Raw genomic sequence first — 16,788 nt, forward strand, 5'->3', positions numbered from 1 at the left:
CTGTGGGTAGGGGAATGTGATTGGACCAAAGCAGAGTCACACAGACAGTGGCTCCAGTCACTAATAGTTGCGATTGCCGCTGGACTGATTCTTGTGTATTTAAAAGTACTGCCAATGTAGCCTTCAGGTGATCTCCGTGGATAGAATCAGACATGCTTGTTCGCTTTGTTTATGCTTCTAGGCTACTGGCGCATGCCTGTGACGTAAGCAGTACGCGACGAGAGCCTTGACAACCCTTTCGTCATAGTTTTATGCGGTTTGACTGTTCAGATGATAGCGCAAGGGTGTATCGTTTCTAGGATTTCCACCCAGGAAGGTGGTCTCACTTTTTTGTGGATTCTCCCCGCAAAAACGCTGTTGCCGTATAAACAAAAGGCACATCCGAAAAAAATTTATTTCCGGATTCACCTGCTAGCGTTTCCGTCTAAACATGGCCTCAGTCCCTTGTCCAACCATGTAAAATTCCTACAATTAAGTCTGTCTTGCTTTTCTCTATCAAAACGCTTCTCGTACAAGTATCACAGAGAAATTTCAAAGGTACTCACAGTTGCACGAAGGTTTCGGACAGACAAACGCTAGGGTTTGAAAGCTTGGCGTTAGTTTAGGAATAAGGGGCAGGTAACTATAAGATTTATTCTTCTTCCTGCTCATTTTGTCCATGGAATGACTATTTATGATTGTGTAATGAAGAAACTATGATTGTATGATTCCATGTGGCAAATAAAAACTCTGAACTGAACTGAACTTAATTGTAGGAATTTTACATGGTTGGACAAGGGACTGTGTATTCACTTGGTGCATCACAGTCACGAAAGGGGCTAGTTACAGGTCATCAGAAACATCGCTCCTAGTTTTGTCTGTGGTTCACAAAGGCTCTTCATCAAAAATAACTGTTAAAAACTTGCTCCCACCATGTGTTTATTGAGAGATCAACGTTTTCACAAAAGGCTCTTGACCTTGAATGAAGTCTAATTATTGATTTCTCTTTGATGAGGCGGGCGGATTTTCAGATTTTTTTGCAGCGGCAATAAAAAAGAAAAAAAGGAAGCATAGTCAAAACTATCTTTAGTTCAGGTTCTCCAACGTCAGCGGCTTCGGTACATCCTGGTTGTGGGGTGTGACAGCATCTGCTCCTTTAGTGTTGTTAGCCATTTCTATTACGTTTTAATATTTTTGCAGTGAGAGCTTGGAGCCAGCTTAAAAAAAGACACATCGTCGTCCAATACCTGATCGCTTTGGTCTTCTGTTCCACTGTGAGTGTTTTCGTGTTCAACGTTAACTATTGTGCAACCTTTACCTTATACACTGTACTTAAATATATAACTTGTTTGCACAGCCCGCCCCCCCTTAGGACCACAGCCACCTCAGGAAAAAATTTTAGATTGCGTTTTCATTCTTACATGGTTGTCGTCTTCACGTTCTCCTCTCTCAATCGTTCAACTTGATTTGCCAAAGCCTGAGACGTCCTCAAGGATGCCTGAGAAGAACACAACAGTATACTTACTTATACACCTGCATATATAACCCATAACTCTGTATGATTAGCATGTATAAATGCTGTATATACACCATATATATATAGAATAGAATATATAGAATACTTTATTCATCCCGAGGGAAATTTGGCACTACAAATCGCTCACAGTAAACATATATATATACGGTACATTTATTCTCGCAGCATATATATATATATCCACACCTGTCTGTATATTTACCTGTCCTTTTTTACATATCTGTAGATACTAAATATCTGTACATATCTGCGTCTATTCATTCTGTTTAAACCAATGGGGTTTTTCTTCACAGTTGCAGATAAAGATTAGGCTACACTAATATTATAGTATATGACTCGTCATAAAAATTTAAATAAAACATTTATCATAAATGATGTAGCCTATCTGCATCCACTCGGCACTCTGCGCTCCATCAAGACGTCACCATCACTTTCGTACCAACCGTGCCCTTATTGGATTATTTCTGTTGACGAAACTGATGAGTTATATTCATTAAAGAAAGTTGATTTAATAAAAAGAAAATACTTATTTAATCAGATTAATCACTTTATTCAAATTGAGGATTTTGTTTGAGGATATATATAAAAAAAATTAAATTTAAAGATTTTGTTTGATTATGTCATAAAATATGACGACAGACATTCGAAGCTTCGTTTGAATACTTCAATAGAAGCTTCGAATGTTAAAAAATTTCATTCGGTATAGCCCTACTAGTTACGCTGCTGGTCAGTATGACTTACCATAGTGTATTTAACCCTGTCGTGATGGAGTGTCCTGGCTCAGCTTATGTGAATGTCTGGCTAGACAAGTTACGCTACGGACCGTGCAACCTCCATTATGTTCCGTTCAGTTCAATAACAGCATTCTCAGTCTGACAGAAAACACTAGGGCTGACCCCGACTAGTCGAATAGTCAACTAATCGATCGAAAGTAGCCGTAGTCAACTGCCAACCTCTTAGTCGAATGCACAAAATAAATAAAAAATTTGAATAATAATAATTGTAATTTTTTTATTTGTATCATTCTTTCCAAAAGCAAAGAGGCCTAGAAGCGTGGCTAACGCTAATGGCGCGCAAACCAGCGAGGCTAACTGCCTAAGAAAACAAGCAGAGGCACTGAAAGAGGATTTCACCCGTCTAATGAACACACTAGACAAATATCAAGATGTATCCATCAGTGGACCAATTGCATGCTTTTGCAGAGGACAAGAAGCCTTCAGTTGACTCCTTCAGACATTAAGCACCCCCCACAGCCCAAATGGATTTATCCAAAAAATAATATATAATAATAATAATACTTATTCTTTTGCATTCAGGGGGGTAGTCTACCAGTCGACTATCGGCAAATTTTGGCCAATCAAAGTCGACTACACAAATCCTTAGTCGGGAACAGGCCTAGAGATCACCCACCAAACTTTTCAACAAACACTGGGGGCTAGATCCACAAAGAATGGATTGCACGGAGCAAGTTGCACCCTTACTTACAATTCATTATGAATTGAAAATGGGGGACCCTGATGTAAACAAGACAAAAGTCTTCCTCTGGTCTGCATCCCCTTAACAATTGTGTGTATTGAGCCGTACTGTATTGTACCCATTCTGCAATCTGTTAATAAAACTTTCATTCAATCAATCAATCTGCACGGTGATTGATTGAATGAAAATTGTATTAACAGATTGCAGAATGGGTACAATACAGTACGGCTCAACACACACAATTGTTAAGGGGATGCAGACCAGAGAAAGACTTTCGTCTTGTTTACATCAGGGTCCCCCATTTTCAATTCATAATGAATTGTAAGTAAGGGTGCAACTTGCTCCGTGCAATCCATTCTTTGTGGATCTAGCCCTGAGCGTTGTACAGTAAACGTTGGGCGGACAGTAGGGGTTGGAAAATACATCGATCCAGATCGATATATCGATCTATTATTAATAATCAAATAGGATCGATGCAACGTAAAAAGATCTATTCATATTGCGATACTCTTATTTTGAAAATCCACGAGTTGTATCCGCCCAGTAGTGTGAAACTCCGTGTAGACATTACAGCAGAACAGCGCTACAGAGCGTCTATTTTGCGACCCGATATAAGTCTGTGCAGTTTTCCCCCCGCAACGGGTCAAATGCATCTAACATGCTTTGCATTTCTTTTACTTTTCCATTCTTTTATGCCCACGTTGCGGGCAGATCTAAATTAACGTTACATTAGCTGCTTAAGCTAACTAAGCTAAGCAGCTAACCGAGAGAGAGAACATGAGAGAGGAGAGGGGAAGGAGGAGGGGCGGGGCATTCTGTGTGTGTGCGTGTGTGTGTGTGTGTGTGTGTGTGTGTGTGTGTGTGTGTGTGTGTGTGTGTGTGTGTGTGTGTGTGTGTGTGTGCGTGCGTGCGCGTGTGTGCGCGTTTGAAAATACCAGATGAAGTCAGGAGTATTATTATATTGATATTATTTACTGAGGATGGACAGATAATGTTGATATTTAAACATGAATACCATTAAATGTATTCATGATCATCATGCAACATGAAACAGTTTGGGAGAGGGAGGGGTTTTAGCTTGCGTGTTGCGAGTTCCAAAACATTTGACTTAAAGTTTAAAGCTCAATATATAAAAACGTGGCGCTTTACAGTGAACAGGAGGTCTATTTGTATTAAAAACAATAGCATTTAAATGTCTGGAAGAGCTCAAAAATAAAAACGTCAATTGATATTTCCGTAGCCTTTTTTTAGTTGATCTAAATGTGACTGATTGTGTTAAATGGGCACATAATATAGTCTCATATCGATCGCAGGCACCTGAATCGAATCGTATTGTATCGTATCGTGGCAGACTGTGATATCGGCAAATATCGTATCGTTGTCCAAAGAATCGATATCGTATCGTATCGTGATGAAACTGGTGATTCCCACCCCTAGCGGACAGCTTATCTTCTTGTCCTCACCTGTGTCTTCAGCAAGTCGTTCTCCAACGAGGCCTTTCCTCGGCTCAACCGGGCGTTCTCAAGTGTCTGCTTTTCTGTCCTTTCTGTGGACGGGAACGAATTTAACACAAAACATAAAAAAAGGTACAATTTGCACCATCCTGTCCTCATGCTTACGCAAAAAGGCTGTTATTAAAAAGGTTATGAACAATGACAACAATGTAGTCGGGTTCAACTCCATTAACCTTAAAAGTGCATTATATTTGGTACAGAGTGTATTGAACAGGAAAACGTAATAAATATATATATATATATATTAAGGCTGTCAAAGTTAACGCGGTCTTAATAATAGTTAAATATTTTAATCGATTGACAGCACTAATATATATACATATATAAATAAATATACGGTATATACAGCATTATTGTACATGCTATCATGATGTAACTTGGCTGGGGATCCATTTATTTTCTGTTCAGGAAGAGGATTTTCTTCAGAGATATATATATATTTTTTTGATCCACTTTTTCTCCCATTTTTCTATATTTTTCTCCCATCCCAATTTCGTATCATCCAATTCAACCCTCCCCTCTCACGAACGCTGTTTCTTGCCTCCCACAAGCCGGCTGCAATGTGGACTAAGTCATACATAGCACAAGTCCCCTCCGGTACTTGAGGTAACAGCAGTCGCATCTTTTCACCTGCGCAGCTCGATCTCTCAGTGTCGAGGAGTGACGCGTGGGAGGCTCACGCTGCCCCCGACACTTCCTGATTCTACTGCGCAGGCGCACCAACCGACCTGTAGGAGTCGCTGTCCACAACGTTCGATCCCCACCCTTCAGTTTCCCACCCCCTAATACGGCCAATGTGTATTACTGCGGACGACCAGCTAAACTGAAAACAATGTGGAGAGCTGGATTCGAACACGCGAATCCTAGCGTCTCCACACTGGTGGCGAGTGCCTTGCCCACTACACCACCTAGCCGCCCTTCAGAGATATATATATATATAGAAAATAAATGGATATATTGGCAGTGAGAAAGCCCCCTTAGTGATTGAGTCCACTACAGCCAGCAGACAGGTGTGAGTAAAGGGGTTATGGGCAGGAAGTGGAAGTGAGTGAATATTAGGTTAGATGTATTGTCATCATCATACAGCACAAGTACAGTACAACAAAAAGTGTGCAAATGTAACAGTAAAGTGCAATAGTAATATACAATGTACAGGAGATTAAACTGGGTATAACATCTGATTAGCACTATTACTCAGTAGTACTAATTTATTTAGATAAAGAAAATAAACCAGGGCCCTCATTTATCAACGTGGCGTACGCACAGATATGTGCGTAACCCGTGCGTACAATCATTTCTAAGCAAAGTGTGGGATTTATCAATTTGAACTTGTGCTCGACTTTGTGCGTATATCGGAGTATATTCGCTAAGTTTTGAGTAGGGATGTTCGATATTGGCTTTTTTACCGATATCCAATATACCGATATTGTCCAACTCTTAATTTCCGATACCGATATCAACCGATACCGATATATGCTGGGTTTCCCCCCCAAAAAAACGGAATAATTTCAGGTAATTAACATTACATATCTCTTGCCGTGGAATTAACACAACATTATGCATACTTTTGACAATAAATAAAATAAGAATTTGTTCTTACTTGCTTGCCTGGTTAAATAAATGTAAACTTTTTTTAACATTTTAATGCCAATATCGGCCGATAATATCGGACATCTCCTAGGTTTTGAGCAAGCTGCAATAACGAACGCAAAATACCTTCGAAATCCTTCAGCTGGTCCTCGAGATCCTTTTTCCTAAGGAGGGAGAAACAAGTTAACGTTGTGAATTGGACGTAACTCGATGTACCGATAACGGTGTTTAATCAGGATGTGAAGAGTCCCTTACAGTGCCGCCGTCCTCTCCTCCGTCAGCCTCGCCTGCTCTTCAGACAGTGCTGTCGTCCTGCTGTTCTCCTCCTTCAGCCTCGCCAGCTCTTCAGACAGGTGCTCAGAGGCCTTCAGAGAGCTCTGAACCACAAACAGTCATGGTAAATGGTGCATTTTAATATAACAGCTTTTATAATCCAAAGCGCTTTACAATTTGTTCCTCACATTTGACCCGTTCACTCACCGACGGCAGAGGAGACCACGCAAGGTGCCGACCTGCTCGCTTGAAGCCTTTTTACAACTAGAGCTGCCGCGATAACCGCATTACCGCGGTATCGCTGTTGCATCACGCTCACCGCAGAGTTAGGCTGAATACCGCGTCACCAGCTGTTTTTTATCATAATAATAAAGTTGGCTTGCGGCTCTGCAGATATACCCTACTCGGTTCCAAGCGACCCTATTGGTCCAGCCTGGCTCTGCGGCTCTGCAGATACCCCCTACTCGACGCGTCACACTTTGTAGCCTCTGAACGAAAACAGAACGCCGCGCCGCCATCTTTACTGCCTCGCTAAGGATGCATTTCATTCAGGATTTGTTTGCGACAGAACCAAGTGCAATAAACAAAAAATAATGGATTCACTGTGTATTCTGCCTTATTTATTGATGAAACAAAACCGACATCAACCCAATTTACCACCGAGCGGAGAGTTTAGTGTCACAACAAGATCGCTGATGTGTTAAGTTTGTTGTTGTGATTAGCCTAATACTACAGTCAGCCGATATACACGAGAGGTAACAACGTTAAACCCGGGTTTGCTTGGTAGAATACACAATGAGAGGTAACGTTAGCTTTGGCAGAATAGACGCAACGAGAGTCTGGTTAATGTTGTTATTGATTGATTGATTGAAACTGTGTTAAACTCTGGCTTGCTGCAAGCCCTCGGACATCTATGCCCACGGAGCTTTCAGTGTACACAAGCGAGCGGCGGCGGCCCCGCCTGCATCCCCATTCCCCAAACGGAGTAGTACCTGGCTGCAGTGGAAAAGGAACGAAGTACCAGGTGCCTAAAGCGGGTCGAGTCGAGTAGGTAATATGCAGTGGAAAAGCGCCATTAGACTAGAGGCAGGCTATAAGAGTAGACTACTAAAAAAAAAAAATGCATTCAAACTTTTTTTTTTTTTGTGCGCACTGTGCGGTAATTACCGCGGCGGTAGGAAATATTGCGCAAATTCGTGCGGTAAGGAAAATATCAATACCGCGGCAGCTCTATTTACAACGCATCCGCGTTTCCGGGTTCCCGTTTTGCGCTGATTGGCCAGGTCATGTGACATGAGCGCCAATCGTGGGACAGCAAGTTTCTACACTGGTTAAGCTTAGGCACTCTTCGAAGTTGGTCAAGGTTAGAGTTTGTCTTAGAACGTGACGGCAAGTTCTTTCGCCGGTTAAGCTTAGGCACTCTTTCGAAGTTGGTTATGGTTAGAGTTTGTCTTAGAGCATGGCGATAGAACGGCAGGTAGTTTGCAGGCTTTTCGACGCGGAAATGGGCAATGCTATTGGGCGCACATGTCACATGACCTGGCCAATCAGAGCGCCGGAAACGCGGATGCGTTGTAAAAAGGCCACACGCGACCTGCTCATCAGGAGCCGTTAGGGGTTAAGTGTCTTTGCTCAAGGACACTTCAACACGCCCGATCCAGCTATTTTAGTCATATCGGGGCCGATATCAATATCGGATCAGTGCATCCCTAAAGTAATTACAGATTCATACCTTTAAAAAAAGCTTTTCATTCGAATTTTCATTACTCTATTTCACAATTTTCTTATACTATGATTCTACGGTCACCATGTATGCATATGCTCACTACATGTATTTATTGCTCCATCTCCGCCCACTACAAACATGGGAACTCTCTAACCCCCCCCCCATCTCTCTGAGTGCTTGTTTCGTAGTGCTGACCAAGGTGGTGGATGTCTCGGAGTCTTGGCCAAGATTGCAGTGACTGTTCTACGTGCACCACCGAGGCCATGGATCAGCTTTTTACCATCTTCTGTCCATGGTCTGTCAACGTGGTTTCATTGCTGGGTTAAGTACTTCTATTCTATTCACATAATATGCTTACTTCATATATCTATTCTATTCACATATATGCTTACCACTTGTATCTATTGCTATGTCCGCCCATTACAATCACGCGAGCTGTCTAACGCCTGTCCCGTCTCCCTGTGAGTGGCTGTCCCGGAGTGATGACCAGAGTGTTGGACGTCCCGTGATGAAGACCGGGAGGATGCGACCCTCTCTGCGTGCCCCCCTGTCTCCCTGTCTCCGGCTGTCTCGTAGTGATGACCGGAGTGTTGGACGTCCCGTGATTAAGACCGGGAGGACGCGACCCTCTTTGCGCCACCCCTGTGCCTCAAATAGATCCACTATCAGCTCTATCTTTAATCTTTCAAAATGTTCAGTTGCTATCGCTATCAGCTCTTATCTTACATTTTTCAAAATGTTCAGTTGCTATCGCATGCACTCATCTGTGTTTCACCACACACATGAGTGCATGCTTACCAACTGTTAGTCTGCAACACTACCATCACCGACATCTAAGAAGGGAGATCCCCCCTTGAACGTCCCTTCTAAGGTTTCTCTCCTCCACATTGCCTGTGGTGCATTTTTTCCTATTGCTAGGTTTTTGTGAGTTTTTCCTTACCTTCGCGTGGGGTATGTCTGGGAGTGTTGCATTTATTTTGCATTTATTTAAAAAATGTTGGACCTTATAGTGTTCTTGTTTTGTTCTTGACTTATTGCGATGTTTCTTCTGGACTTGTTTAAAGAAGACGTGTATGGCCCATGGGGACATTAACGTGTGTTGTCGGGCCTTACAAATAAATTTGATTTGATTTGATTTTAATATAAAGACATACCTCTTTTTCCTGCAGCTCTGCATCGTACTCTGCATTCCTTTTCGCTACAGAAACCAGTTTGGCCTGTAGCTCTTCTACTTGTCCATGAAGCCTGCTGTTTGCAGTGAGCAGAACACAGGGACGGGTTAGTCATTTGGACAATAATAAGGGACCACACGTGGGAACATGAATTGACCACAGTTGTGATTGGAAGATCAAGAAAGAGGGCGTGACTTTGGGAAAGATGATTTGCATGCCACCAGTTCCTAATTGTAAAGTCTTCATCAAGTGACCCTGGTATCTATTGGTTATACAGATACAGGCCTAGGCTGTTTATCACAGATTACACAAAGGGCAGTATTTGTATACGTTCTATGATAAAAAGGTAATCCAGAGAAGTTATCCTCTGAATTTAACTGGAGACCTTATTTCTATGTGAACTGAGGCATATGATAGGATTTTCTTTTTTTATCAAACCAAACCCAAAACACTTCATTACAATTAGAAAATGTATATTCTGATTGATTCTAATTGAATTCATCACTTGAATGATCTGGGGCCAACCATTAACATAATGTTTATATTTATTTAGGATCCCCATTAGCCCTTTTCCTTATAAACAAACTATTCTTCCTGGGGTGCAGACAAAAGACACAATACAATATAACCATCAAATGATGTACATTCACACAGTTATAATTATCAATAAAAACGATTGAGAGGCCTTGCATGGAATGTGTGTGTAGTTGTCCCTCTTCCAAAAACGGTTGCCTGTAACCATTGGTAAATGGTAAATAACCACTTTTGAAATAAAATGCCTGATTGCTGTGCAGTGGTAGCAAAACATATGCATGCCTGTCATGTCAACCATCCTGTTTTTCCCGGGATTGTACTGTATTTCAACCTTCCTTCCCGCCGTCATCCCGTTAAAATATTTGTGCGTCTTTAAAAAAAAATTAAGATTTTTTTTTTTAGCGTTTATCGCTTTTTCCTGGTCAGACATGACCGACAGATACCGTGAGGGTGAAACGGGAGCGAGAGCAGGGGAAGACATTCGGCAAATAACGGCGGGTCCGGGAATCGAACTCGGGTCGGCCGATCCGCGACGCAGCGCGGTACATGGTGTGCTACTGGAGCGCCCATTTTGTGGCAGCAGTGTAGATTAGAACGTTAGCACAGGAAGTCAGAACGGAAAACGGTTGCGACCCGAAGAAGAACAGCGACCGGATAAAGGAGTGGTTTAGCGCGAAATTTATTACATTCTACAACTACCTACCTACAAAAGGCAGAGAAGCTTCTTCTTCTTCTTATTGGGGTTTTACGGCGGTCGGCCATCTGATTGGGGCATTACAGCCAACTACCGACCCGGGGATCGGGCCGTGTGAACACTTTAGGCAACCAACATGCGCTTCCGCGTTGCTCTGAATTGCTCTGATTGGCCGAGCGTGCGCATGCGCATGAGCCGCGACAAGCTCCTCAGAGGCAGGAATACTAAGCTCCCCCTTAAGCTCCAGGAGAGAGGAGAGAGGCTGAAAACCTGCAGTTATTGCCCGACTGATGGGAGCCGAATCCCGGATCAGATTTTTCTGATGAATACCCCCAAAACATGGAGGTCCCGAACGCATGGAAGTATTGATTGCGCCGTAACGAATCATTAAAAGAATATACCGTTAACTGGAATATGTTGTGCCTTTACACATATGTTGGATTATGTAATTGGTTTGTCATGACAAACTAATAAAAAATCGCGATTTACCCGGTGGCTACAACAACACACAGTGACTCACAGTGTGTTGTTGTAGCCACGGGGTAAATCGCGATTATTTTTTTTTTTTATATATAGTTTTTTCAAATCCCAATGTTGACAGCTATGCATAATTTATGTATCATTTCAAATATGATTACAGTTCCACTAAGACACAAGATCCATTAATGACACACAAATGTACGGAAGCGTATTGCTGCCACACAAGAAACAGAAAAAAAATATCCGTATCACGTTATAACTTCTTGTTTTAACATGAATAACTGGAATAACGACCAGTTGAATGCAACTACAGTTCAATATAGATTAAATGAGTTTAAGATATTGAACTGTAGTTGCATTGAACAGGTCGTTATTCAATAGATTAAATTAGTTTAAGAATAAAAAAAATTATAAAGAAAATTAAAATAAATAAATAAATTAGTTTAAGAGAATCTCAAATACATTATTTTATTTAAGTGTATAGAAGTGTATAGTTAGTTACAGTTTTTGTATTTTTCTCACATGGGGGCCCAACAATAAATGACAATCAGAAATGTCAAGTTGCATGTTGTTATTCTAACCAGCTTAGTTCTGTTGCATTTCCAATTTATTTATTTAAATGATAAATTATCAGGAATCGATAAGGGAATCGATAAAGAATCGGATCGCTAAGCAGAATCGATAATGGAATCGTATCGATAAAATCGTATCAATTCCCATCCCTACACAGCAGTGCGCCTATTTTGCGAGCCGAAATAAGTCTGTGGTGTTTTTTTTTCTCACAACGGGTCAAATGCATCTAACATGCGTTGCATCATCGCCATTCCTTTATGCCCACATCGCCCGAAATGAACGTTACGTTAGCGTAAGCTAACAAGCTAATCCTGATCAGAGGTAGAGCCATAGAGAACAGCAGACAGTGTGGACTGGGGAAAGGGAAATGGGGGGGGGGGGGGCACGCTCCCTTTCCCTGTGTGTGTGCGTGCGTTTGGAAAGACGATGAAGTCACTAGTCGGGATTCAGGACAGGAGTATATTATAGTAAACTGAGGATTACTGAGGATGGACAGATAATGTTGATATTCAAATATAAAAAAGTTTCGAGAGGAGTGGAAGTTTGAAGACAGACTAGACTACAATATGATGCAGGGGTGGTGAGTTGAAACAGTGTGTGTGTGTGTCCCGAGTGTTTCAATAAATTATTTGCATTTAAAACTATTAACGCTGACTCATTCCTTCAGTCCCCTCAAAACTATGCTAATATTCGTACGACGTGAATGGCGCAAGATGTGTTAAGGAGCACCTACGAGAGACTGCAATTCGTAACTGGCCCCTGTAAATGTCCTAACGCAAGCCCCTCCAATGTACAGTAAATGTCCGAACCCAATAATACACGAGACCCTCTTCTTGGGACCAAGTAAGGTTTAGTCGATAATCCAATGTACAGTTACCCCCCCCCCCACCACCACTCCTACCCAACCCCCCCCCACCACCTCCAATGTACAGTTCCCCCCCACCCCACCTACCCAACCCCCCCCCACCCCTCCTACCAACCTCCTACCTACCAACCTCCTCCAATGTACAGTTTCTTCGTCAAATGTATATACTCTCTTTTTTACTCTTCTTGTATCAAAAACAGTACTGTATTTGTAAATCTGGTATGTCATATATGTTATGATGAATTGAAAATGGGGGACCCTGATGTAAACAAGACGAAAGTCTTTCTCTGGTCTGCATCCCCTTAACACATTGGCGCCCAGCCACGGAGATGTCCGTGTTTCGGTGCCATGCCTAAAGGGTCCGTGTTTTGGCTTTTATTCCATTTTAATAACCTACTCAATGTCACCGAGCGGCACTGCAGAAGTACCCTACTCTTTGAATTCGAAAAAGTGCATTACCGGCCAGATCCTCGTAGGGCCGCTGTCTCGATAATGCAGTGTTCCCTGTGGCAGAAGTTGTCTTGTTTTTTCTGGATCTTCAATGTAGTTTTCTGCTAACCTGAAGCTATGCCTGTAGCATGTAGCACGGAATACGTTTTGGGACGCGGATTTCAGTGTGCAGTAAAGGAATATATGATCAGCCAATGGACATATCGATCTACCAGATGGCGATCGATAACTGGGAAATCCTTTTTGCAGTCCAACCGGTCACAGGTAAGATCGATTTTACGTCAATTTCAGCTTGGTCGGGCCTTGCTTTGATAGCCATCCACCCGGTCAGCGAATGAGGCTACTGAGGCTAATGCCGTTATTGGTAATCAATAATCAGAAACGACGTTCCCCGCCCCCCCCCCCCCTTTCATGCATTCATGATGGATCATCATATCGATCATATGCAGTTTGATTTTTAACTCTAGCTTCTCTATAGCCGAAATGCCATTGGATTTAACGTTACTAGCTTAGCGCCTTATATCTCGCCTTCCAGGAAATATACCAGCCCAAATCCCATATAACGCTTATATTCAAGACGCTATAAAATGAGAACGTATTGATGAAAAAATTATTTCTTTAAGCCATTTTGAAGGGACGGTTTATGGTCTCAATTGACAATGAGCATGGACAGATAGCAATACTATAAAGTATAGATTTAGCTCTACAAACAGCCTCACGAACTATGCAAGTCTGTTTTGAAATGCTGGCCGTCTAGAGTGATATTAGACGGCCCCAAATGGCCCCGAATGTGTTAACAATTGTGTGTATTGAGCTGTACTGTATTGTACCCCATTCTGCAATCTGTTGATAATATTTTTTTTTTTTTCATTTTATTGCCAACAGCAATACAATGACAGTACAGTACAGTAAAAATGACAATACAGACGGGAAAAAAAGGGGAAAAATAAATAAAATAAAGTAAACATAACATTTTCAATCAATCAACTCAAACAATCAAGCAACAGTTTCCTTCCAACATGGGGGACAAATGGGCGTTCTACACATCTATTACGTTGTATACACTAACTTAACTTAGGTCACTTACTTTGAGTCGACGATATTCTGTTTGAGTGTCAGGAGGGCGGTCACATACTCGTTTAGGCTCTGGAAGAAAGATACGAGATGGAATTGACACAACCGTAAATAAAATAAAATAAAAGGTGGGATGTAGCGGTGACGTTGTAGTAGTAACGTTGACACCAAAACAAAGCCTAACAAATACCAGCCAGCCAGCAAGCAAGTAATGTACGTTGAGCTAGATTGGAGTAAAAAAGATTACTCTCAAAAATAGTCTTTTCAAACGATAGATTGTGCGAAGTATTAAAGTCAGTGAAACAACAAAACGTTTTAACTGACACAAATTGTACTTTACCTGCACTATTCTTACCCTACCTGGGTCATTCTCATGAAATCAATGATTTACCATGGCCGTGATCTTTTCTAAATAAAGGTTAGCATTTATTCAAGTAAACAAAACATAATATTAAAGATAAAAATGTGCTCTTTGTACAATGAGTTGTTTACTCATAACAATTAATTATTTTAATATTTTAGTACATTTTGTGCTTAAAGGTGACATGCGTTATAAATGTCATTTTTCAGTCTCTAGCATTGTATTATAGTAAGAGGAGTTAGTATCAATGTGTTTTAGTGTCTAAATACCATATTGGCGGATTGCTCTGATTCAGACAGCTAGCTACTACTGACATTATCACAATGCAAGTAGCCTAGCTATATCTATTCTATTGTGATGAAATATAGTAATGCATAATTTAGGCACCTTTAGTTTAGTTTATAAAGGACAGTGTGTACTGACAATAATTTGCATTAAACAAATAGATGGGTGCACCAGATTTAGCAAGAAGCTATCATTTCTAGTCCTGTGTACTTTATGTACTGCAACGTTACATAGCTATTTAATCACAATAGTGTCAGTGATTAGCCTCGCCCTCTAGCTGTATCTATTGTATCACCAGGGATCATCGTTAGAGAGCTGGTGTGTATGGGGCTGTGGCACTGCAGATATACCCTACTCTGTTTTGAAGCACAGTGTTTTCCCGTGTTTCTGACATGGCTTTTGGAGAGTGATCTTCGCACGTGTTTTGCGAGTCCAGTCCACGGCATGTTGACAGAATTTGCAAAACACCTTATCGCCGGTCATATACAAGTCATTGGGATACTGCGCTGCTCTAAATTTAGGGCTTAGTGTGGAATTTCTTCCGACGTTAACATTAACACCGAAGCAGCTAGACGCTTGGAAATTGCTGCGTGTTGTGTGTAACCCGCTGTAGCGTCCCCGGTCATGTTCGCGTTGCACCAAACGTTCCATCTCCTCCCGAACACGGAATTTCAGTCCAGATTAGGGCAAATTCTGCAATATTCCACGTTTACAGTTGATTGCGTTTGTATTGCTCAATTCCGCGATTCCTTCCGCGATTCCGTGAATGCGGATTTCAAATGGCTTTATATATAGAACACAAATGTTCTAGAATGTGCTATTATGACATCATAATCAGTAGGGATATCCTCTTTCATTGGTCTATGTTGACCACGCCCCCATGGTTCAGCTCCTTCCCTTCAGGCTTCAGGGGATTAATCTTGATCATTAGGCCACGCCCCCTTTTTGTATCTTTTGAACCGCTTGTCATAGAGTTGACTGAACCACACTATTGTATTCCGCGCGGGGAAATTGTGAACGTGTGGGTGATGCCTCTATTATACATCATACTGTGACAGCACAAATGTTCTAGAATGTGCCATTATGACAGCATAATGTGACATCACAAATGTTCTAGAATGTTCTGCCATTCATTCCGTATGGACCAAAAGTTCCCGTTTAAAGTCGATTTGCAGCCAAACGGTGCGGTGAAACTTTCCAAAAAGTAATAGCAACTCGAGTTGGACCAAACCGGTCATTTTGATACCTTACACTCACTCGTCTGTGGTGTGAAAAGAATAAAGAATAGTATAGATTACAATAGTGTGGCAGTGGTCACCCACACTAATAAATAGTATAGATTACAATAGTCACCCACACTAACTATAGCTGTAAGTACACCAGGGAAGTGAAGACACCCACTTTGGTGGCGGGAACCAGCAAGTGACGCTTCATACTGGGGTCTAGGGCTGTACCGAATGCTTCGAAGCTTCGATCATAATGTTGACATTCGAATTTTAAATCAACATTCGAATTTTACATTTAAATTTTTTTTTTTTTTTTTTTAAGATCCGTTTAAACCAATAGGGGTTTTCTTCACAGTTGCAGTTAAAGATTAGGCTACACTAATATTATACTATAAGACGTCACCATCACTTTCATACCAACCGTGCCCTTATTGGATTATTTATGTTGACGAAATTAATTAAAGAAAGTTGATTTAATAAAAGAAAAATACTAATTTAATCAGATTAATCACTTTATTCAAATTGAGGATTCAGTAAAAAAAAATTATAGACATTCGAAGCTTCGTTCGAATACTTCAATCGAAGCTTCGAATGTTAAAAAATGACATTCGGTACAGCCCTACTGGGGTCAAATACCTGAGTGGGGGATGTGTGGAGTCTTTTGCCTCTCTGTCAGCGTCCCTACAGCATGATGCTGTTGCAACGTGTGCTCATCTTAATCCAGTGCTCAAGTCCATCCGGGAGGAACATCCAGAAGTGAAGCACATCCATTTTATTTCAGATGGACCCACCTCCCAGTACCGCAACAAGACAGCGTTCTATCCGGCCTCGACAGGGCCTTTCATGAGAGGGTTTGAATATGTCACCTGGAACTTCTCAGAGGCATCTCATGGCAAGGGTGCCCCTGTATGAGGCGCCGTTTGGGACAAAAGCCTGACTAATACAAGACACCGCCTATCCAGTTATCCTGCGCGACCCA

General features: G+C 41.6%; 1 protein-coding gene across 1 annotated transcript in view; it reads right to left on the bottom strand.

Moving 5' to 3' along the window:
* Nucleotides 1-16,788, bottom strand: part of ice1 (KIAA0947-like (H. sapiens)) — a 75,651-nt gene that overhangs the window by 35,723 nt on the left and 23,140 nt on the right. The window contains exons 2-7 of the mRNA XM_084308325.1: nucleotides 13,951-14,009; nucleotides 9,250-9,343; nucleotides 6,352-6,473; nucleotides 6,223-6,260; nucleotides 4,456-4,538; nucleotides 1,401-1,477 (exon numbers count right to left, since the gene is read on the bottom strand). Of these exons, the coding sequence (XP_084164451.1) occupies nucleotides 1,401-1,477; nucleotides 4,456-4,538; nucleotides 6,223-6,260; nucleotides 6,352-6,473; nucleotides 9,250-9,343; nucleotides 13,951-14,009 (473 nt within the window). The remainder of the gene's footprint in view (nucleotides 1-1,400; nucleotides 1,478-4,455; nucleotides 4,539-6,222; nucleotides 6,261-6,351; nucleotides 6,474-9,249; nucleotides 9,344-13,950; nucleotides 14,010-16,788) is intronic.

The sequence above is a fragment of the Notolepis coatsorum genome (genome assembly GCF_963971535.1).
Source record: "Notolepis coatsorum genome assembly, chromosome: 2".
Lineage (NCBI taxonomy): Eukaryota > Metazoa > Chordata > Actinopteri > Aulopiformes > Paralepididae > Notolepis > Notolepis coatsorum.